General features: G+C 43.1%; 1 protein-coding gene and 1 long non-coding RNA gene across 2 annotated transcripts in view; one reads left to right on the plus strand and one right to left on the minus strand.

Moving 5' to 3' along the window:
* The window catches only part of LOC132388849 (uncharacterized), a 111,644-nt gene that overhangs the window by 64,498 nt on the left and 22,022 nt on the right, over positions 1–25,124 (plus strand). The window lies entirely within an intron of this gene.
* LOC132388851 (oocyte zinc finger protein XlCOF6-like) lies at positions 17,143–24,894 on the minus strand. The gene is made up of 2 exons (XM_059961271.1): positions 24,871–24,894; positions 17,143–19,004 (listed from the first exon to the last, which is right to left on the minus strand). Exon 2 carries the CDS (start codon positions 18,261–18,263, stop codon positions 17,292–17,294), a length of 972 nt encoding a protein of 323 aa, XP_059817254.1. The 5' UTR covers positions 18,264–19,004; positions 24,871–24,894; the 3' UTR covers positions 17,143–17,291.

The following is a 25,124-nucleotide window of genomic DNA, read 5'->3' on the forward strand; positions in this document are numbered from 1 at the left end:
GCTCACATAAGGAAAAATGAAAAGGAGGCAGTCCCAAATGCCTGTGTTCAGTATGTTGAAGCACCTATAAACCCACAGGGTTCTGAACATTCTGTTGAGGCTCAGATAGGAAAAAGGAAAAGGATGCAGTCCCGAATGCCTGTGATCAGTCTGTTGAAGCATCAGTAAACCCATAGGGTCCTGAACATTCTCTTGAGGCTCAGGTAAGGATTTGAGAGGTCTGACCCAGTTAAGAAGAGATTCGATCATTTTATGTCAGATGGGATTGTATTATTAAAGGAAGGGCCAACCCCGGTACCACTGAAAATTGTTTCAGGTACAGGGGCTTCTCATTCACTTATATGAGACAGCATTCCAAAGTTTGGTGATGAGACTGATACAGGTGAGGTAAATCTTATTAAAGACATTAGGTGCGGTGTGGTTTCTGTCCCGTTGTGAAAGGTAACTTTACAGTCAGGGTTGGTTTGGGACCTGTTGAGATCGGATTATAGTGCAGTTTACCGGTGGGAGATGTTACTATGCTGTCAGGAAATGACCTGGCAGTTGGTAAAGTTGTTCCTGCAGTGCTGTTAACAACTAAGCCAAACACTGAAGACCCACAGATGGATTTTAACATTTATCCTTCCTGCGCAGTAACTCGAAGTATGGCTAAATATTCTGCCGACGCAGACGGTTCTGTGCAGCATGATTCGGATACGCATGATGGCCAAAATCGGGATTCAGGTTATGATGACTTGTCAGGGACTTTTCTGCCTTCATTGTTTCAACAGGATTCAGGTAGTAAGTCTGATGAGAAAGATTCATCCCTGTCTAGGAAGGTGTTTATAGCAGAACAGAACCGAGACCCTGAGATTGAAGCTTTAAAAGAAACAGCTCTCTCAGATGATGAGATTAAGAAAGTGCCAGTTGGGTATTATGTCAAGGATGGAGTGTTAATGAGGAAGTGGAGTCCACCTGCTATACCAGCGAGTGAGCAATAGGTAATTGCTCACCAAGTTGAATTTCCTAAGGTTTAAAGGGCTGAAATTTTAACTTTGGCCCACAGTATGCCCTTAGGTGGCCATTTTCGAGTGAATATAACTGTGACCAGGTTTATGAAATAATTGTACTGGCCTAATTTGAGGAAATATGTAATATTTTGCAAACCTGTCATACTTCTCCAGATGTGGGTAAACCCCACCAGGTCACCCCAGTGGCCCACTGGGGTCCATATCTGCATTCGGTGATCCCTTTTCTAAAGTTATAGTGGATTGTGTTGGCCCATTGCTAAAGCCTAAAGCTGGCCATCAGTATCTGCTAACTATTATGTGTACTGCCTCCAGATTCCCAGAGGCAATACCTCTCAGAAATATTAAAGCTAAAACTGTGGCGAAGTCTCTTACCATGTTGTTTTTTTTTTACTTTTTCTGGATTGCCTAAAGAAATCCAGTCTGTTCAAGAAAGTAATTTTACACCTGGACTATTCCAGCAGGTAGTTTATGAACTAGGAGCTGAACAAATAACATCATCTGCGTACCATCTGGAATCACAAGGGCTGTAGAAAGTTTTCATTCTACACTCAAGACATACTGTAGAAAATGGAAAGACTGGGATGAAGGAATATATTTGCTTTTGTTTTCAGTAAGAGAACACTTACTGAGTGTACAGTACAGGATCAATGGACTTTACTCCATTTTAATTTGTATTTGGTTGTAGACTGAGGGGCCGTTTGATCTTGTTAAAGGAACAGTGGATTGATGGGGATGTACATGTTAACTTGTTAGACTATGTTTTGAAGTTCAAAAATAAACTACACCAAGCGTGTAGTCTAGTGAGACAAAACTTAAATATTTCTCAAAACAAAATGAAGAGTTGGTTTGATAAGCGGGCTTCCGAAAGGAAATACCAGGTGCGGGGTATCTTATCTTATCTTATCTTATTTTATCTCCATTGTTGACGAATCCACTCCAGGTGAAATTCAATAGACCGTATGAAATAGGCTCTCAAATTAATGTTGTGAATTAGGTTATTAAAACACCCGACTGACGTAAACTAACACAGATTGTACACATAAATATGGTAAAGCCATATTTTGACAAACAGGCACCATCTGTGAGTGTTGTTGTCAAAACATATGAATCTGGTAACCCTGAGAATGAAACAATTGACTCATCTGAGACTTTTCACACGCCAAACATGGTCCCAGTTAGGCTAATGAACTCGGCTGTTTCAAAAAACATTTATAACAGGTTGGCTCATCTGCAGCCAAAGCAACAACAACAGGTGAAGGAATTAATTCTGAAGTTTAAAGATTTATTTCCTGATGTTCCCAAGCAAACCATGGTCGTAGTACATGACGTAGATATTGGTCAAGCCAAACCGATTAAACAAATCCCATATTGCATGAACGTAGAAAAGTGTAAATTGGCTGAGCAAGAAATTGAAAATAAGCTGGAAAATGGTATTATTAGACCATCAGCATCAGATTGGAGCTCACCCTGCATTATTGTGCCCAAATCTGATGGTAGTGTTAGATTTTGCTCTGGTTATAGGAAGGTAAATGCAGTAACAAAAACAGATACCTATCCTATCCCTAGGGTGGATGATTGCATCGATAAAGTTGGAAAAGCTAAATTTCCGACGAAGATTGATCTGTTGAAAGAGTATTGGTGTGTTCCAGTGCTGGAGAGAGGTGGAGGAATTTCTGCGTTTGTGACACCTTCTGGGTTGTATGAATACAACGTTTTGCCGTTTGGAATGTAAAAATGGTCCAGGAACATTCCAGAGAACGTTTGATTCTGTAATTCGATGGTTAGATCATTCAGCTGCCTATATTGATGACTTAGTCACAGGGAGTGACACTTGGGAAGAGCATATCTCTGCAGTAGAGAAGCTGTTTGACAGGCTTTCCCAGGCCAGCCTTTCATTTAGCTAAGAGTGAATTTTGCCATGCCACTGTGACTTATCTTGGCTATGTTGTAGGTCAAACCAAGTGGGCTCCTGTTCAGGCAAAAGTCCAGGTAATTTCTCAAGTCCCTATTCCTACTGGTAAGAAGGCTGTTAGAACGTTCCTAGGAATGGTTGGATAAAGTTCAGCAAGAACTTTACTGATATCGCTCTTCCTCTGACTAATCTCCTGAAGAAGGGTGAAAAGTTTGTTTGGACCGAGCCTTGTCAGGAGGCACTTGATCGATTGAAAGCTATTTTTGTGTCATTAACTTGTGCTCAGGGCATCTGACTTTACAAAGCCATTTTCTATAGCTGTGGATGCCAATGATGAAGCTGCCGGGGCAGTGTTATTACAAAAAGATGATGATGATGTTGAACATCCTGTAGCTTACTTTTCGCGAAAATTCAATGAGCATCAAAGAAATTATTCCACCTTAGCGGGCTCACTTTTGACATTTAAGAAAAACTTGGACAGATATATGGATGAGAGGGGCTTGGAGGGATATGGCCCATGTGCAGTTGAGTGGGACTAGGCAGAGAAATGGGTCTACACAGCCAGGAAGGGCCAAAACTCCTGTTTCTGTGCTGTAATGTTCTATGGTTCTTAGTTAAAGAGTTGTTGTCACTCATCTTGGCTTTGCGGCATTTTGATGTCGATGTTTGTCCTGAGAAGAAACCTCTGGTAGTTTATACTGATCGCAATCTGTTGGTGTTTTGATTCAGGTAAAGGGCAAAACCAGATGATTGTTAAACTAGAGTCTGATTTTGCAAGAATATGGTATTGTGATAATGCATATGAAAAGCACGGACGATATCATTGCCGATTGTCCTTCCAGATGCTGAGCTTACAGTTTAAATAGTGAAGCAGAATCTGGTATTTGTATACGATTCTGCAATGTGTTACATGATAACCATACGTGCATTATTTTACATACTATAGATTGCAATTATTTTTTTTCTCTTTTAGAGCACTTTAAGAGAGTGCCTGAGTGAGGTGGGGACTAACAATGACGTCAGCCGCTGACTTTCTCAGCTGACTTTTGATTTTTACAGAGAGAGTGTTCAAGGAGGCGGGACGGTCTGACTTGCAGCTTGTTTACATTAGTCCCAGTTTGTTTAGTTTTAAGCGAGGACACAGACACATTCAGAAGGAGACAAAGAAAGAGAACAAAAGGATTTAGACAAGGAAGCTAGTGGCCAAGGGTCACTGCTTTCGAACTCTCCTGTGCCCACAAGGGTGGTTTGATTATCGATCCAGTGCACACCGAATGTGTGCCTGTCACCCCAAATAATCCACAGGAGTTGATTTTGTTTGGGGAATCCTGTGGAGATCACTTATGTGTTAACCCTTGCCTGGATATGTGGTGTGGCGATTCACTTGAAGACGATATCCCTGTGACAAACACGAGGACCTCTGAAATTCAAACAGCCACACACACAAAATGCTGGTGGAACACAGCAGGCCAGGCAGCGTCTACAGGGAGAAGCGCTGTCAACGTTTCGGGCCGAGACCCTTCGTCAGGACTAACCGAAAGGAAAGATACTAAGAGATTTGAAAGTACTGAGGGGAGGGGGAAATGCGAAATGATAGGAGAAGACCGGAGGTGGTGGGATGAAGCTAAAAGCTGGAAAGGTGATTGGTGAAAGTGATACAGAGCTGGAGAAGGGAAAGGATCATGGGACGGGCGGCTTCGTAAGAAAGCAAGATGGCGGGGCAGATGGAGAACAAGTAATCAACTAAATATGTCAGCGATTGGGGTAAGAAGGGGAGTAGGAGCATTAACGGTAGTTAGACATTTTAATTACACGTCTCATTCCCATTCTGATATGTCTATCTATGACCTCCTCTATTGTCAAAATGAATCCAAACTCAGCTTGAAGGAAGAACACATGAAATACCGGCTGGGTAGCCTCCAACCTGATGCCATGAACTTTGACTTCTCTAACTTCCGTTAATGCCCCTCCTCCCCTTCTTACCCCTTCCATGACATATTTAGTTGTTTGCATGTACTCCAACTCCCTCTGGTACACAAGTCAGTTCACACCAGGGAGAGGCCGTTCTCCTGCTCCGTGTGCGGGAAGGAATTCACTTGGTCATCTCAACTGAAGGAACATCAGAGAGTTCACACTGGGGAAAAGCCGTTCACCTGCTCAGATTGTGGAAAGGGGTTCACTCGGTCATCCCACCTACTGATACACAAGTCGATTCACAACAGGGAGAGGCCGTTCTCCTGCTCCGTGTGCAGGAAGAGATTCACTTAGTCATCTCAACTGAATGTACATCAGAGATTTCACACTGGGGAGAAGCCGTTCACCTGCTCAGATTGTGGGAAGGGATTCACTTGGTCATCTCAAATACGGAGACACCAACGAATTCACACTGGGTAGAGTCTGATCACCTACTCGGACTTAGGGAAGAGGTTCTCTCAGCCAAATCAACCAGATGTGCATCACTGACTTTACACTGGGGAGAGGATGTTCACCTACTGTGAATGTGGGAAGCGATTCGCTTATTCATCTAACCTTATGTAACTCTCGCTTCGGCTAGCAGCTTAATATAGGAGGTGAAAGCGCCCGCCCTCCTCCTCACCCGGTCAAACTTAAGAAATCTCATTTGGGTGGATGCTGCGTGATGTGTTCCCTGTTACAAATCAGTACTGTACCCCGAAATAACAAACGGTACGCAATATGTGATTAAACAATTGAGCTTTATCACTCTGACTTTGACTGAGGCAAAGATGTACAGTGTCTCAGTAAAGTTTCCTGTAACATTTGACTTCATTGTAGAGTATTATCTTGCACCTTCTATCTCACTGAGTTGTCCAATAATCAGTTTCTGTTCGCTAGAACGACAAGAGGTTTAATTGAATGCAGCACCTGGTGGGGTAAGAGTTATAAGCTACGATCATAGGGTATGGCAGGATAGATTCTAGCATTTTGTTACGAACAGTAACACTTTAGAAACGAACCAGCTGGAACAGACTGCACCTGGAGTCTGGTTTTAGAAACATGGAAAATAGGTGTAGGAGTAGACCATTCGTCCCTTCGAGCCTGCTCCACCATTCAGTATGATCATGGTTGATCATCCAACTCAGAATCCTGTACCTGCTTTCTCTCCATACCCCGATCCCTTTACCCACAAGGGCCATATCTAACTTCTTCAAATATAGCCAATGAATCGGCCTCAACTGTTTCCTGTCGAAGAGAATTCCATAGATTCACCACTCTCTCTGTGAAGAAGTTTTTCCTCATCTCGGTCCTAAAAGGCTTCCCCTTTACCCTTAAACTGTGACCCCTCATTCTGGACTTCCCCATCATTGGAAACAATCTTCCTGCATTTAGCCTGTCCATTCCATATTACCATATAACCATATAACAATCACAGCACGGAAACAGGCCTTCTCGGCCCTCCTAATCCGTGCCGAACTCTTAATCTCACCTAGTCCCACCTACCCGCACTCAGCCCATAACCCTCCACTCCTTTCCTGTCCATATACCTATCCAATTTTACCTTAAATGACACAACTGAACAGGCCTCTACTACCTCTACAGGAAGCTCATTCCACACAGCTATCACTCTCTGAGTAAAGAAATACCCCCCCGTGTTTCCCTTAAACTTCTGTCCCCTAACTCTCAAATCATGTCCTCTCGTTTGAATCTCCCCTGCGCTCAATGGAAACAGCCTATTCACGTCAACTTCATCTATCCCTCTCAAAATTTTAAATACCTCGATCAAGTCCCCCCTCAACCTTCTACGCTCCAATGAATAGAGACCTAACTTGTTTAACCTTTCTCTGTAACTTAAGTGCTGAAACCCAGGTAACATCCTAGTAAATCGTCTCCGCACTCTCTCTAATTTATTGATATCTTTCCTATAATTCCTTTAGAATTTTATATGTTTCAATAAGATTCCCCCTCATTCTACTAAATTCCAATGAGTATAAGCCTAGTCGATCCAGTCTTTCTTTATATGAAAGTCCTGCCATCCCAGTAATCAAGCTGGTGAACCTTCTCTGTACTCCCTCTATGGCAAGAATGTCTTTCCTCAGATTAGGGGACCAAAGCTGCACACAATATTCTAGGTGCGGTCTCACCAAGGCCTTGTACAACAGCAGTAGAACCTCTCTGCTCCTGTACTCAAATCCTTTTGCTTTGAACGCCAACATACCATTTGCCTTTGTCACTGCCTGCTGTACCTGCATGCCCAACTTCAATGACTGGTGTACAATGACACCCAGGTCTCGTTGCACCTCCCCTTTTCCTAATCGGCCACCGTTCAGATAATAATCTGTTTTCCTATTCTTGCAACCAAAGTGGATAATCTCACATTTATCCACATTCAATTGCATCTGCCATGAATTTGCCCACTCACCTAACCTATCCAAGTCACACTGCATCCGCCTACCATCCACCTCACAGCTAACACCGCCGCCCAGCTTCGTGTCATCTGCAAACCTGGAGTTGCTGCATTTAATTTCCTCGTCTAAATCATTAATATATATGGTAAACAACTGGGGTCCCAGTACTGAGCATTGCGGTACCCCACTAGTCCCTGCCTGCCATTCTGAAAAGGTCTCATTTACTGCCTCTCTTTGCTTCCTGTCTGCCAACCAATTCTCCATCCACATCAATACCATACCCCCAATACCGTGTGCTTTAAGTTTGTACACTAATCTCCTTGTGAGACCTTGTCAAAAGCCTTTTGAAAATCTACATATCCCACATCATCTGGCTCTCTCCTATCCACTCTACTAGTTAAATCTTCAAAAAATTTTATAAGGTTCGTCAGACATGTTTTTCCTTTCACAAATCCATGCTGACTTTGTCCGATGATTTCACGTCTCTCCAAATGTGCTGTTACCACATCTTTGAAAACCGACTCTAGCATTTTCCCCACTACTGACGTCAGACTAACCTGTCTATAATTCCCCGGTTTTTCTCTCCCTCCTTTTTTAAAAAGTGGCGTTACATTAGCTACCCTCCAATCTTTAGGAACTAATCCAGAAACTAAGAAGTTTTGTAAAATTATCACTACTGCATACACTGTTTCTTGGGCTATTTCCTTAAGCACTCTGGGATGCAGACCATCTGGCCCTGGGGATTTATCTGCATTTAATCCCTTCAATTTACCTAACACCAGTTCCCTACTAACATGTATTCCTCTCAGTTCCTCCGTCTCACTAGAACCTCGGTCCCCTACTATTTCCGGAAGATTATTTATGTCCACCTTAGTGAAGACAGAACAAAAGTAGTTATTCAATTTTTCTGCCATGTCTTTGTTCCCTATGATCAATTCACCTGTTTCTGACTGTAAAGGACCTACATTTGTCTTGACCAATCTTTTTCTTTTCAGATATCTATAAAAGCTTTTACAGTCAGTTTTTATGTTCCCTGCCAGCTTTCTCTCATAATCTTTTGTCCCTTTCCTAATTTATCACTTTGTCCTCCTCTGCTGGTCTCTGAATTTCACTCAGTCCTCAGGTGCGCCGCTTTTTTTTTTTTTTGCTAATTTATATGTTTCTGCTTTGGACTTGATACTATCCCCAATTTCCCTTGTCAGCCACGGGTGCACTACCTTCCCTGGTTTATTCTTTTGCCAAATTGGGAAGAACAATTGTTGTTGTACATCCTTGCGATCTTTAAATGCTTGCCATTGCATATCCACCGTCAACCCTTTAAGTATCATTTGCCAGTCTATCTTAGCTAATTCACGTCTCATACCTACAAAGTTACCCTTCTTTAAGTTCAGATTTTTTTGTTTCTGAATTAACTATGTCAATCTCCAGCTTAATGAAGAATTCCACCATATTATGGTCACTCTTACCCAAGGGGCCTCGCATGACAAAATTGCTAACTAAGCCTTCCTCATTGCTCAATACCCAATCTAGAATGGCCTGCTCTCTAGTTGGTTCCTCGACATGTTAGTTCAGAAAACCATCCCTCATTCATTCCAAGAAATCCTCTTCCTCAGCACCCTTACCAATTTGGTTCACCCAATCTATATGTAGATTGAAGTCACCCATTATAACTACTGTTCCATTATTGCACGCATTTCTAATTTCATGTTTAATGCCATCCCCAACCTCACTACTACTGTTAGGTGGCCTGTACACAACTCCCACCAGCGCTTTTTAGTGTTATGCAGCTCTATCCATATCGATTCCATATCCTCCAGACGAATGTCCTTCTTTTCTATTGCGTTAATCTCCTCTCTAACCAGCAATGCTATCCCACCTCCTTTTCTTTCCTGTCTCTCCCTCCTGAATATTGAATATCCCTGGATGTTGACCTCCCATCCTTGGTCACCCTGGAGCCATGTCTCTGTGATCCCAACTATATCGTATTCATTAACAACTATCTGCGCATTCAATTCATCCACCTTGTTACGAATGCTCCTCACACTGACATACAAAGCCTTCAGGCTCGTTTTCACAACACTCTTAGCCCTTATACAAGTATGTTGAAAAGTGGATCTTCTTGCTTTTTGCCCTAGATTTTCCTGTCTGCCATTTTTACTTTTCACATTACTACTTTTTGCTTCTACCCTCATTTTACACCCCTCTGTCTCTCTGCACTTGTTCCCATCCCCCTGCCACATTAGGTTAAATCCTCCTGAACAGCAGTAGCAAACGCTCCCCTTAGGAAATTGGTCCTAGACCAGCCCAAGAACGGCCCATCCTGTTTATACCGGTCCCACCTCCCCCAGAATTGGTTTCAATGCCCCAGAAATTTGAATCCCTCCCCCTTGCACCATTTTTCCTGCCACGTATTCATCTGAAATATCCTCCTATTTCTGCTCTGATTAGCACGTTTTTGATTTTAAAACCACTATCTTCATCAGTATCTACTTACAATATAGTAACTTAAGCAAGATTTATGTGTATATGTATAAGTAAATATTATTCCCAAACTATTGAGCTTGGTGGTGGGTGGGGACAAGGCTTAGAGTCTTGAGATGGTAAAGTATGAAAATGTAGTTCATTCACGGAACAAGGGATGGGAAAGAGATATTTGTAATCCAGGGCAAATACAGAAAGGCAATTACGTTGAATTTCATAGCTTCCACGGTGGTAAAATGAGATAACAGACGCCGTACATTTTATCCGTCACCATTCCAAATAAACCGACGAATTTTCATCGGAGGTGACTTGTCACAGGGATCAACAACACACACCAAATGCTGGTGGAACCGAACAGGACAGGCAGCATCTATAGGGGGAAGCTCTGTCGAAGTTTCGGGCCGAGACCCTTCGTTAGGACTAACCTAAAGAGAAAATAGTAAGAGATTTGATAGTCGTGGGGGGACAGGGAAATGATAAATGATAGGAGAAGACTGGAGGAGGTGGGATGAATCTAAGAGCTGGAAAGGTGATTGGCGAAAGTGATATGGAGCTGGAAAAGGGAAAGGATCATGAGACGGGAGGCCTCGGGAGTAAGAAAGGGGGCGGGGGGAACACCAAAGGGAGATGGAGAACAGGCAAAAAAACAAAATATGTCTGGGATGGGGTAAGAAGGGAAAGAGGGACATTAACGGAAGCTAGAGAAGTCAATGTTCATGCCATCAGGTTGGAGGCTATCCAGCCGATTATAAGGTGTTCTTCCTCCAACCTGAGTGTGGATTCATTTTGACAATAGAGGAGGCCATAGATAGACATATCAGAATGGGAATGGGACGTGTAATTAAAATGTCTAATTTCTGTTAATGTCCCTCCTCCCCTTCTTACCCCATCTCTGACATGTTTAGTTGTTTACCTGTTCTGCATCTCCCCCCACCCCCACTTTCTTTCTCCCGAATCCTCCCGTCCCATGATCCTTTCCCTTCTCCAGCTCGGTATCACTTTCGCCAATCACCTCTCCAGCTCTTAGCTTCATCCCACCCCCTCCGGTCTTCTCCTAGCATTTTGCTCCCCCAACTACGTTCAAATCTCTTACTATCTTACCTTTAGGTTAGTCCTGACGAAGGGTCTCGGCCCGAAACGCTGACAGCGCTTCTCCCTATACATGCTGCCAGGCCTGCTGTGTTCCACCAGCACTTTGTGTGTGTTTGAATTTCAGATTTCCTCGTGTTTGTCACAGGGATATCGTCCTCAAGTGAATCACCACAACACATACCCAGGCAAGGTTGAACACATAAGTGGTCTCCACATGATCCCCTAACAAAATCCACTCCTGTGGATTATTCGGGGTGACAGGTACACATACGATGTGCACTGGATCGATAATCAAAACACCCTTGTGGGCACAGGAGAGTTCCAAACAATGACCCTTGGCCACTAGTTTCCTTGTCTAAATCTTTTTGTTCTCTTTCTTTGCGTCCTTCTGACTGTGAGTGTCTGTGTCCTCGCTTAAAACTAAACAAACTGGGAGTAATGTAAACAAGTTGCAAGTCAGACCGTCCCACCTCCTTGAGCTCTCTCTCTCTGCAAAAATCAAAAGTGAGCTGAGAATGTCAGCGGCTGACGTCATTGTTAGACCCACCTCACTCAGGTACAGTCCACAGCAAATGAAACCTAGGGATTCATATCACTTGCGCTCCCCCCAAAAAAAATTCTTCTTGCTCTAAAAGAGAAAATTTTTAACTGCAAGCTACAGTATGTAAAATAATGCACGTATGGTTATCATGTAACACATTGCAGAATCGTATACAAATACCAGATTCTGCTTCACTATTAAAACTGTAGGTTCAGCATCTGGAAAGACAATCAGCAATGATATTGTCGGTGCTTTTCATATGCACTATCAGAATAACATATTCCTGCAAAATCAGACTCTAGTTTAACAATCATCTGGTTTTGCCCTTTACCTGAATCAAAACACCAGCAGATTATGATCAGTACAAACTACAAGAGGTTTCTTCTCAGGACAAACATCGACATCGAAATGCCGCAAAGCCAAGATCAGTGACAACAACTCTTTCTCTAAGAACCATACAACATCACCGCACAGAAACAGGCCGTTTGGCCCTTCCTGGCTGTGTCAAACCATTTTTCTGCATAGTCCCACTCACCTGCACCTGGGCCATATCCCTCCAAGCCCCTCACATCCAGATATCTGTCCAAGATTTTCTTAAATGTCAAAAGTGAGCCCGGTAAGGTGGAATAATTTCATTGATGCTCATTGAATTTTCGCGAAAAGTAAGCTACAGGATGTTCAACATCATCATCATCTTTCTGTAATAACACTGCCCCGGCAGCTTCATCACTGGCATCCACAGCTACAGAAAATGGCTTTGTAAAGTCAGGTGCCCTGAGCACAGGCTAATGACATAAAAATGGCTTTCAATCGATCAAATGTCTCCTGACAAGGCTCGGTCCAAACAAACTTTTCACCTTTCTTCAGGAGATTAGTCAGAGGAAGAGCGATATCAGTAAAGTTCTTGCTGAACTTTATCCAACCATTCGCAGGAACGTTCTAACAGCCTTCTTACCAGTCAGAATAGGAACTTGAGAAATTGCCTGGACTTTTGCCTGAACAGGAGCCAACTTGCTTTGACCTACAACATCGCCAAGGTAACTCACAGTGGAATGGCAAAATTCACTCTTAGCTAAATGTAAGGCTGGCCTGGGAAAGCCTGTCAAACAGCTTCTCTACTGCAGAGATATGCTCTTCCCAAGTGTCACTCCCTGTGACTAAGCCATCAGTATAGGCATCTGTGTGATCTAACCCTCGAATTACAGAATCAAACGTTCTCTGGAATGATCCTGGACTATATTTTTCATTCCAAACGGCAAAACATTGTATTCATACAAGTCAGAAGGTGTCACAAACGTAGAAATTTCTCTACCTCTGTCCGTCAATGGAACAGACCAATACCCTTTCAACAGATCAATCATTGTAAGAAATTAGCTTTTCCAACTTTATCGATGCGATCATCCACCCTAGGGATAAGTTAGGCATCTGTTTTTGTTACTGCATTTAGCTTCCTATAACCAGTGCAAAATCTAACACTGCCATCAGGTTTGGGCACAATAATGCAGGGTGACTCCAATCTGATACTGAAGGACTAATAATACCATTTTCCAGCATATTTTCAATTTCTTGCTCAGCCAATTTACACTTTTCTACTTCATATGATATGGGTGTTGTTTAATAGGTTTGGCTTGACCAATATCTACGACGTGGTTTCCTTGGGAACATCAGGAAATAAATCTTTAAACTTCAGAATTAATTCCTTCAGCTTTTGTTGTTGCTTTGGCTGCAGATGAGCAAACTTGTTATCAATGTTTTCTCGAACAACCGAGTTCACTAGCCTAACTGGGACAATGTTTGGCTTGTGAAAAGTCTCAGACGAGTCAATTGATTCATTCTCAGGGCTGCCAGATTCATATGTTTTGACAACAACACTCACAGATGGTGGCTGTTTCATATTTTAAGGCTTTATCATATTTATGTGTACAACCTGTTCTAGTTTACATCGGTCGGGTGTTTTGATAACGTCATTCACATTAGTAATTTGAAAGCCTATTTCATACGGTCCATTGAATTTCACCTGGAGTGGATTCATCAACATTGGAGATAAGGCAAGCATCTTATTCCCCCACCTGGTATTTTCTTTCGCAAGCCCGCTTATCAAAGCAACGCTTCAGTTTGTTTTGAGAAATCTTTAAGTTTTGTTTCACCAGACTACACGATTGGTGTAGTTTATTTCTGAACTTCAAAACATAGTCTCACCAGTTAACATGTACATCCCCATCAATCCACTGTTCCTTTAACAAGCTCAAAGATCTCCTCAGTCTTCAACCAAATACAAGTTCAAATGGACTAAAGCCCAATGATCCTGTACTGACTCTATTACTGAGAACAAAAGCAAATATATTCCTTCATCTCAGTCTTCCCAATTTCAACACAGTACGTCTTAATCATTGTTTTCAGTGCAGAATGAAAAAATTCTACAGCCCTTGTGATTCCAGATGGTACGCAGATGATGTTATTTGTTCAGCTCCTAGTTCATAAACTACCTGCTGGAATAGTCCAGGTGTAAAATTATTTTCTTGATCAGGCTGGATTTCTTTAGGCAATCCAGAAAAAGTGTAAAAAAAAAACAACTTGGTAAGAACTTTCCCTTCAGTTTTAGCTTTAATATTTCTGAGAGGTATTGCCTCTGGGAATCTGGATGCAGTACACATAATACTTTGTAGTTACTGATGGCCAGCTTTAGGCTTTGGCAATGGGGCAACACAATGCTCTATACTTTAAAAAAGGGTTCACTGAATGCAGGTATAGACTACAGTGGGGCCACTGGGGTGAGCCGGTGGGGTTTACCCACAAATGGACGTGTCACCTCTTTCTTCAAATTAAGCCAGTAAAATTATTTCATAAACCTGTTTACAGTTATATTCACTACAAAATGTCTAAGGGCATACTGTGGGCCAAAGTTAAAATTAAAGCCCGATAAACTTCAGGAACTACAACCTGGTGAACAATTGCCCATTCCTCACTCACTGGTATAGCAGGTGGCCTCCACTTCCTCATTATCACTCCATCCTTGAGATAATACCCTACCGGCACTTTCTTAATCTCATCATCTGAGAGAGCTGTTTTTATAAAGCTTCAATCTCAGGGTCTCGGTTCTGTTCTGCTATAAACTCATTCCTGGACAGGGATCAATCTTTCTCATCAGACTTACTACCTGAATCCTGTTGAAACAATGAAGGCAGAAAAGCCCCTGACAAGTCATCATAACCGGAATCCCGATTTTGGCTATCATGGGAATCAGAATCATGCTGCACAGAACCGTCTGTGTCGGCAGACTTTTTAGCCATGCTTCCTGTTACTGCGCAGGAGGGATAAATGTTAAAATCCATCTGTGGGTCGTCAGTGGTTGGTTTAGTTTTCAACAGCACTAAAGGAACAACTTTACCATCTGCCAGGTCATTCCCTAACAGCAAACTAACATCTTCCACCGGTCAGCTGGAGCATACTCCGATCTCAACAGGTCCCGAAACTGACACTGACTGTAAAGTTACGTTGTACAAGGAACAGAAACCACACCATTCCCAATGTCTTTAATAAGATTTACCTCACCAGTGTTAGTCTCATCACCAAACTTCAGAACACTAATATAAGTGACTGAGAAGCCCCAGTAACTCGAAGAATTTTCACTGTTACCGGGGTTGACCCTTCCTTTACCAATACAAACCCATTTGACCGAAAATGATCAAAAGCCTTCTTAACTCGTTCAGACCTCTCAGACCTTAACTGAGCCTCAACAGAATGTTCAGAACCCTGTGGCTTTACAGGTGCTTCAACGTATTGAACGCAGGCAATTGGGACTGCCTCCATTTCCTTTTTCTTCTTCGGGATGGAACAATTAGCCATCATATGACCAGCTTTCTTACAATAGTAACAAGTAAGACCAGAATATTTCTCCTTCAACTGCTTCACTTCATCCTTACTCTTGTCACTAGTCCCAGCTTTAATTACTGGTTTACCCTCGTTATCCCTGGGACTGTTTTGGAAGTTCTTAGTCTCGGTAAACTTAACCTTATGAGTTAAAGCAAACATCTGCTAATCTAGCAAAGTGGCAGCATCCTTTTCATCTAAATACGTCTTTATGTTATCAGGGACGCACCTTTTGAATTCTTCAATTAAAAGCAACACTTTCAAGCTGTTAAAATTATCACTTCTATTTTTATATGTGAACCAGTCATTAAAACACACAAACTTCTCATAAGCAAATTCCATATAAGTGTGGTTCACAGATTTCCACAAATTTATAAACTTCTGCCTGTAGGATTCTGGGACCAACTCATAAGCTTTGAACACAGCCTGTTTCACTATGTCATACTCAGCTGCTTCATCGATTGTCAAAGCATAATAGGCTGAGCCTCCCCCTTAATTACACTTTGTAAGAGGACCAACCTTCTATTGGGCAACCTTCTCAAAATGCTGGAAGTATTTATCAACCACCGCCATGTCAAATGGAGGTACCAGTTTAACTTCACAACTGGCCTCAAACTTATCACCAGAGTCTAACGCTGGACCCCTTTGCTGAAATCTCTCTATCTTTTCCAGCTCGAACAGCCTCTGTCTTTCTGCTTCCTCCTTGTGTTTTTCTGCTTCTTCTCTCTGTTTTTCTGCGTCTCTCACCTCAAACTGCCTTTGCCTTTCCGCAGCCTCCATCTTTAATTTTTCTCACGTACAGGAGTTCAAGCTCACTAGGTTTACTTTTAGGATACACCTACAACTCCTCCACTTTAAACAATCCCTCAGATACATAATGTTCAGCTATTATCCTCTGCACCTGTGCCCTCCTCATTGTTAATTTCAACATAGCAAGTTTTAACCTCCGAGCAATACTCAACAACTCAACCTTTCTGGCGTCCTCTAATGCCTCAGAGGTTGGCGCTTCCACAAACCTATCAGCATCTGCTGCTGATTTTCCACACACAAATAAATCAAAAGGGATTTCCCCAATGAAATCGATAATTAATCAATACGCCCCAAACCTGTTCATATCCTGGACGCAGGCCCCAATTTTGTTATGAATCGTTACGCTTTAGAAACGAACTAGCAGCAATAGATATACGTGGAGTCTGTTTTTGATGTTAAAACTATCGTTATTAGAATCTACTTTTAATATAGTAACTTAAGCAAGATAAACAAAAGTGAACATTGTTATGTATATATATGTGTGTAAATGTAACTCCAAAACTATTGAGCTCAGGGGAAACAAGGCTTGGAGTCTTGAGATGGTAAAGTACGAAAGTTCAATTCAACCACAGAATAGGTGATGAGAGGGAGATATTTGTAATCCTGGGTAAATGTTAAGAGAAGGCAATTATGTCAAATTCCACAGGTTCCATGGTGGTAAAATGAGAGAACAGTCACTGTAGATTTTATCGGTCGTGTTCCAAATCCACATATGAATTACCACCGAAAGTGACATGTCAAAAGTGGTATTGTCTTCGAGTGAATTACCACACCACAACTAGGCAAGGGTTAACACATAAGTGGTCTTCACAGGATACCCCAAATCCGATCCACTCCCATGGATCAAAAGAGGTGACAACCACACATTCGATGTATGCTGAAATGATAATTAACCCACACTTGTGGGCGTAGGGACATTCTAAACCATGAGCTTTGGCCACTATTTCCCTTGTTTTGAACCTTCCATTTTTCATCCTTCATCTCCGTCTCACTCTGAGTGTCCGTGTCCTTGGTTAAAATTAAACAAGCTGCGAGCGATGTAAACAAGCTACAAGTCAGACTGATTCACCTTCTTTATCTCTCTCTCTTTCTCTCAAAATGACAGTCCACAGTAAACGAAACCTGGGGAATCATAACAACGGCCACTCCCCATTGTGAGCTTACTGGTGTGCCAGTAGTTGGGATGACTGAGCGAATCCTTTCCCACATTCTCAGCAGGTGAATGGCTTCTCCCCAGTGTGAACTCGCTGATGACTCTGTAGGTGGGATGACTGAGTGAATGCCTTCCCACAGATTGTGCAGGTGAATGGCTTCTCCCCAGTGTGAACTCGCTGGTGTCTCTGTAGGGCGGAAGAGTCACTGAATCTCTTCTCACAGACTGAGCAGGTGAACGGCTTCTCCCCAGTGTGAACTCGCTGGTGTTTCAGTAGTTTAGATGACAAAGTGAATCCCTTCCCACAGTCTGAGCAGGTGAACGGCCGCTGTCCGGTGTGAACTCGCTGGTGTGCCATTAGGCTAGCTGAAACAGTGAATCCCTTCCCACAGTCTGAGCAGGTGAATGGCTTCTCCCCAGTGTGAACTCGCTGATGACACTGCAGGTTGGATAACAGAGTGAATCCTTTCCCACAGATTGTGCAGGTGAATGGCTTCTCCCCAGTGTGAACTCGCTGGTGACTCTGCAGGTAGGATGAATCAGTGAATCTCATCCCACAGACTGAGCAGGTAAATGGCTTCTCCCCAGTGTGAACTCGATGGTGTCTCCGTAGGGTGGAAGAATGAGTGAATCCCTTCTCACAGACTGAGCATGTGAATGGCTTCTCCCCAGTGTGAACTCGCTGGTGTCTCTGTAGGTGTGATGACTCAGTGAATCCCTTCCCACATTCTGAGCAGGTGAACGGCTTCTCCCCAGTGTGAACTCGCTGATGATTCTGCAGACTGGATGACTGAGTGAATCCCTTCCCACAGACTGAGCAGGTGAACGGCTTCTCCCCAGTGTGAACAAGCTTGTGTCTCTGTAGCGTGGAAGAGTGAGTGAATCTCTTCTCACAGACTGAGCAGATGAACGGCTTCACCCCAGTGTGAACTCGCTGATGTGTCAGTAAGCGAGAAGATAAAGAGAATCCCTTCCCACAGTCCGAGCAGGTGAACGGCCGCTCTCCGGTGTGTACTCGCTGGTGAGCCATTAGGTCAGATGACCGAGTGAATCTCTTCCCACAGACTGAGCAGGTGAAAGGCTTTTCCCCAGTGTGAACTCGCTGGTGACTCTGCAGGTTGGATGACTGTGTGAATCCCTTCCCACAGTCTGAGCAGGTGAACGGCCTCTCCCCAGTGTGAACTCACTGGTGACTTTGTAGTATGTATGAATCAGTGAATCTCATCCCACAGACGGAGCAGGTGAACGGCCTCTCCCCAGTGTGAACTCGCTGGTGACTTTGTAGTGTGTATGAATCAGTGAATCTCATCCTACAGACGGAGCAGGTGAACGGCTTCTCCCCAGTGTGAACTCGTTGGTGTCTCAGTAGTTCAGACGACCAAGTGAACCCCTTCCCAGTCCGAGCAGGTGAACTGCCTCTCTCTGGTGTGAACTCGCTGGTGTGCTATGAGGTCAGATGATGGAGTGAATCCTTTCCCAGAACTTCAGCAGATGACTAGCCTCTGCCCGGTGTTAATTGATTGGTGTGTCCACAGGTGGGCAGACCGACTGAATCCTTTCTCACACACAGAATAGATGAATGTCCTTGCCCAGTGTGAACTCGCTGATGTACCTTCAGTTGAGATGACCAAGTGAATCCATTCCCACTGTCTGAGCAGGAAGGATATTCGATTGAATCCCTTGCTCTGCTTCTTAAATATCCGGACAGAGACAGCAAAACTGATATGCCATGACTGAGCTTTCTGTAGACAAATTCCTTCTCGTTTTTAACCTGTGGAAAGATTTACAAAATCCATCAATGGGTTTAGGACAACATTTCAGATGAGATTACATGAGTTGCCAAGGTTTGATCTGGTATCACACTGTTACAGTGAGATTGAACCCAAGTTGGACAGAGAAATCATCTCCTGACTGGGCAGAGTGCTGGTATCTAGAATGACCATCAATTCCCTGAAGCTCTTCCTGTCTCTATCAGAATGGGGCATTTCTGCCATCTCCAATCTGTGACCTGGCTCAGTTTGACTCTCTCCATTGGTATTATTCCCTGTTCCTGCTGAGCTGTATGGGTGCCTGGCCCCACAGTAACTGAAACAGTCTCACACAAATAGTGTTTCTTGACATGCAGCTGGGATTTTCTTTTATGTATTATTAACTTAAAGTGCCACAGTTTTAACGACATATAAAAAATTCCTGCTGAGATGAATGGTTGGTCCGTACAGCTGTTAAAAAGGATTTGGAGTGAATTTTTGTATTATTTCAGGTTTTGGTCACAGTACAACACTGAAACAAGCTCTTTCAGCCATCTGGTTTGTGCTGAACTATTTAATCTGCCCACTCCCATACCCCTACCATCCAGGCACCTACACAAACCTCTTAAATATTGAAATTGAGCTTGCATGCACCACTCGTAATGGCTGCTCATTCCACTCCCAGATGACTGTCTGTGTGATGAAGTTTCCCCTCATGTTCCCCTTAATGTTTCACCTTTCACCCTTAACCCATGGCTTCTGCTTGCAGTCACACACCATCTCAGTGGAGAAATCCAGCTTGCAGTTACCTCCATCACAATCAAGTCTCTGCTAAATCTCTAATTTTCCAAGGAATAAAGTCCTGACCTGTTCAATCTCTACTTATAACCCAAGTCCTCTAGACCTGGCAACATCTTTGTGAATTTTCTCTGAACTCTTTCAACCTCTTTTACATTTTTCCTGCAGCTTGGTGACCGAAACTGCACAAAATACTCCAAATTTGGGCTCACCAATGTCTGCTGCAAGTCAACATAACATCCAGTTATTGTTTTCAGTACTTTCGTTCCTGAAGCCCATTGGGCTGAAATCTTGCTTTCCATCACAATCTAACTGTGACATCACTTTCAGTGAATTAAGGACTTGTATTCCCAGGTCGCTTTCTTTTCCAACACTCATCCATGCCCGACCAGTCACTCTGAAAGACCTCCCTTGGTAGGTCATACCAAAGTGCAACACCTCATACTTGTCTGCATTAAATTCCATTTTCCATTTCTCAAACCATTTTCCCAGCTGGTCCAGATCACACCGCAAGCCATGATAGTCTTCCTCACTGTCCACTACACCACCGGTCTTGTTGTCATCCACAAATTTGCTGATCCAGTTAACCACACTATCATCCAGATTACTGATATAGATGACAAACAACAACAGATCCAGCACTGATCCCTGTGGCAACCACTAGACACAGGCCTCCGGTCAGAGAGGCAATCATCTGCTACCACACTGTGGCTTCTCACAAAGACCGTGTCTCATCCACTTTACTGTCTCATCTTGAATGTTGAATGACTGAACCTTCTTGACCAGCCTCCCAATGAGACTTTGTCAAGTGCCTTCCTCGTCGATGTAAACAACATCCACTGCCTTGTCTTCGTCCACTTTCCTGATAACTTCCTCAAGTAGCTCCATGAGACTGGTTAGACATGACCTACCATGCATAAAGCCATGCTGTCTATCCTTAATCAGTCCACATCTATCCAAATACTTATATATCCGGTTCCTGCACATATGTCCCAATGACTTTCTCACTACTGCTGTGAAATTCACCAACATATCACTTCCTAGCTTAATTTTAGAGCTTTTCTTGAACAGTGGAACAACATTGTCTGTCCTCCACTCCTCCAGTACCTCACCTGTCACTAACGATGATTTAAATATCTGTGCTTGGACCCCGACAATTTCTGCACTTGTCTTCCACAGGGTGCGAGGGATCTACATTTCAAGCCCTGGGAATTTATCCACACTAATTTGCCTGAGACAGCAAAAACCTCCACCTCTGTAATCTGTCCATGGTCTCTGAAGTTGATGCTGCTTTGCCTCACCTCTATCGACTCTGTGTCCATCTCCTGAGTCAATACGGATGCAAAACTGCTATTTAAAACCTCCCCCATCTATTTTGTCTCCCGTATAGATTACCATTCTGATCGTCCAGAGTGGGCATGTTTCTGTTCTGACCTTCTCCATGTTTCTATGACAGAGAAGCTGGCCAAACCTGACTGGAAGGGGAATCTGGTAGGAGTGATGATGGAGCAGCAATGGCTGGAGTTTCTGGGAGCAACTCGGGAGCTGAGTGATAGACACATCCCAAAGAAGTGGAAGCATTGGAAAGGCAGGAGGACAGAACCTTGGCTGAAATGAGAAGCCAAAGCCAACATAAAAGCCAAAGAGATGGCAAACAAAAGAGCAGAAACTATTGGGAAGCTTTTAAAAACCAAGAGAAGACAACTGAAAAAACTGTCGGATGAGCTCACGGTGTGGAATTATGATATTGCAGTCATTAATGAGTCTTGGTAGCACCCAACAGTCTGAGGTATTTAGAGGAACAAAATATCTGGGGCCTCAATATCTCTTGAAAACCAAGGTTCCCTGCACCAGTTACCTTTCAACTTTTAGTTTTGCAGGCACATACAAACTCTACACCTGCAAAATTTCACTTCTGAAGAACTCCCACTCACCAAGTACACATTTGCCAGAAAACAGCCTGTCCCAATCCACACTTGTCAGATCCTTTCTGTCGCCAACAAAATTGACCTCTCTCCAATTTAGAATCTCAACCTGTGGTCCAGACCTCTCTTTTTCCATAATTACTTGGAATCTCATGGCATTATGAGCAATATTCTGTGTCACCAGCCCTAGATCATTTCCTAACAGCCTATTGCACATTTCTACATTGGGAATTCTACATTCCGATTATGGGCACATTTGACAAACTCTACCCCCAACTAACCCTTTTACGGTATAGGAGTCTCAGTCAATATATGGAAAATTAAAATCACTTAATATATCAAGCTTTGTTTCTTGGCATAGTCTGCGATCACTAGAGAAAAATTTGTCGCTCTAAATTCCTCAGACTGTTGGCTGGAGCCAAGTTCCTGTAATGGCTACAATATAATAATATATGTTCCATACACACTGGTTGTCTGGTGACAAATACACAACAGTGCTCTTTCACTTCAGAGCACTGAAAAGTTTGAAATAGGGACCTAAATCCTAAGAACTTTCTACAGGGTTACAATTGAGAGTATTGTAACTGGCTGTGTCACTGCCTGGTATGGGGACTGTACTTCCCTCAATCGCAGGACTCTGCAGAGAGTGGTGCAGACATCCCAAAGCCAGGACCAGCAAGCTCTGGGACAGCTTCTTCCACTAAGCCATCAGACTGACTAATTCATCCTGATTCATCCTGTATCTCTATGTTATGTTGACTGCCTGTTGTACACACTATTTATTATGACTATAAATTGCACATTGCACATTTAGTCAGAGACGTAATGTAAATGTTTCTTCTCCTCATGTATATGAAGGATATAAGTAATAAAGCCAATTCAATTCAATTAACCCCCTCCATTATTTGTTCTGTCATTCTGGCTCCCTCCCTGCCTGCAACTTTAGTTTGACTCTCCCACTAGCACTTGCAAGCCTTACTACTAGGACGTTAATCCTCTTCTAGTTATGTTCCCCTAACTATCGAATCCCTATCACATCTTTGACTTAGCTCTGCCAGATAATTCCTCCTACAACAGTTTCTAAAGTGTCCCACCCGTTATTGTGGAAAAGCCAGGTGTTACAAATTTCAAAGCCTTATAAATACCGACTCCACAAACCTTGGCCCAACAATCAGCAGCCATGGGCTCCGCTAAGTCCCTGCCTAGCACTCTGAAAATTAAAATACATAATGCCCACAAAGCAAGAGAAGACAGCAAAGAGTTTTCAGTTAGCCATTTCCTTAGTTCGTAATGTACTTAAGAAATGTCAGGTAACAGGAATGGTGGAGGTCATTTTGAGGTCTAGAAGACCAAGAAGTCCTTCCGAGAAAACTGCTCGTAGGATTGCTAGAAAGGAAAATCAAAACACCCATTTGACTGCAAAAGACCTTCAGGAATATTTAGCAGACTCTGAAGTGGTGGTGCACTGTTCTACTGTGCAGCGATACCTGCACAAATATGACCTTCATGGAAGAGTCATCCAAAGAAAAATTTCCTGCATCCTCACCACAAAACTCAGCATCAGAAGTTTGCAAAGGAACAAGCCTTATGCATTTTGGAAACAAATCCTGTGGACTGATGAAGTTACAAAAGAACTTATTGGCCACGATGAGCAATGGTATGTTTGGAGAAAAAAAGGGTGCAGCATTTCATGAACAGAACACCTCTTCAACTGTTAAGCAAGGGGGTGGATTGATCATGCTTTGGGCTTGTGTTACAGCCAGCTGCATGGGAATATTTCACTGGTATATGGAAATTGAATCCAATTAAATACCAGCAAATTCTGGAAGCAAACATCACACCGTCTGTAAAAAAGCTGAAGATGAAAAGAGAATGGCTTCGACAACAGGATAATGATCCTAAACACACCTCAAGATCCACAATGGACTACCTCAGGAGGCACAAGCTGAAGGTTTTGCCATGGCCCTCACAGGCCCCTGACCTAAGCATCATCGAAAATCTGTGGATAGACCTCAAAAGAGCAGTGCATGCAAGACGGCCCAAGAATCTCACAGAACTAGAAGCCTTTTGCAAGGAAGAATGGACAAAAATCCCCAAACAAGAATTGAAAGACTCTTGGCTGGCGACAGAAAGTATTTAGAAGCTGTGATACTTGCCAACGGGGTTGTTATTAAACACTGACTATGGAGGGTGTCCAAACTCAGGCCCTTTTCCTTTTTTATTATTTTGAAACTGTAAATGATGGATGCAAAAGAGTAATCTTGCTTAAAATATTAAACAATGTGTCATCTTTAACTTTATGCCTTTTGGAAATCAGGTCATTGTTTTACTCGCTTAGCTGTTCTCAGGAACAGGAATTTTGAGCAGGGGTGCCCAGACTTTTGTATGTCACTGTGTGCAATTTTCTTACTAAATGATGCTTTAAAAACTCAGACTTCCAAATATCACTCCCCTTCTTCCCACTTGCAAATTCTCCAGCAAATTTTGCATCACCAAAATGCAAACAGGTACAACCAGTTCCTGTATTTTACATAAATATTTCCACTGAACCCTCCCTCAAGTGATGGACGGTGATGAACTCGGTTATGGCAATGCCAATGAATATGATGGGAAGGGCAGCAGTTTGACTCACTAGAGTCTGGCACATTTGTGATTTGAAGGCTACTTGTTGCCCAGGACAAAGGTGTTTGATATCATTATGTACCAAGACAGAACGGGTCAAAACATGTCCTCAGGTGTAGAAAAGTCCAGAACAAGAGGAGGTAGAACAAGCAACACACACAAAATGCTGGAGGAACTCAGCAGGCCGGGCTGAATCTATGGAAAAGAGTACTAATGCTGTTCCAGCATTAAAAGAGTCCAGCTTCTGCAGATTTTCACTTGCTGCGGTTGGAGATAGAACAAAATTGATTTTCTCAACAGCTGATAGAAAGATTTTGTTCTCTTTTTCCGAGTTCCTAATCCTTGCATTCAGATACCTGGAGCTCAGCTCCGTCTGTGAGATCTATCTGGTCCCGTTCCCTGATTGGCCGGAAGCTCCCCGGGGCCCGTGTACGGATCGTGGGGCTGAGAGAGAAGAAAAAATCTGGCCTGTGCTGAGTTTGCGGGCGACAGCCTCCGGTTCTCACAGCAATTGTCACCCAATTAGAGTCAGAAAAACCCTTACCTTTCCGATCCTCCCGACATTTTGTATACAGCGCGCATGCGTATTTATCGCAGACGGCTGCGATCCTGACGCCTGCGCATTTGATCGGTGCTGCAAACGACAGGGAAATTTTAAACGCGGTGATTTATGGGTAAGTATGGTGCCATTAAAAGATTCTGCAGGGACCGGTTCCACGTCCATATCTCAGTTTTTTTTCTGTGTAGAAAACTCAGCAGCTTTCTTAACGCAGAAAGCGGCTCCCATAAACGATACAC

The sequence above is a fragment of the Hypanus sabinus genome, unplaced genomic scaffold, assembly GCF_030144855.1.
Source record: "Hypanus sabinus isolate sHypSab1 unplaced genomic scaffold, sHypSab1.hap1 scaffold_424, whole genome shotgun sequence".
Classification (NCBI taxonomy): domain Eukaryota; kingdom Metazoa; phylum Chordata; class Chondrichthyes; order Myliobatiformes; family Dasyatidae; genus Hypanus; species Hypanus sabinus.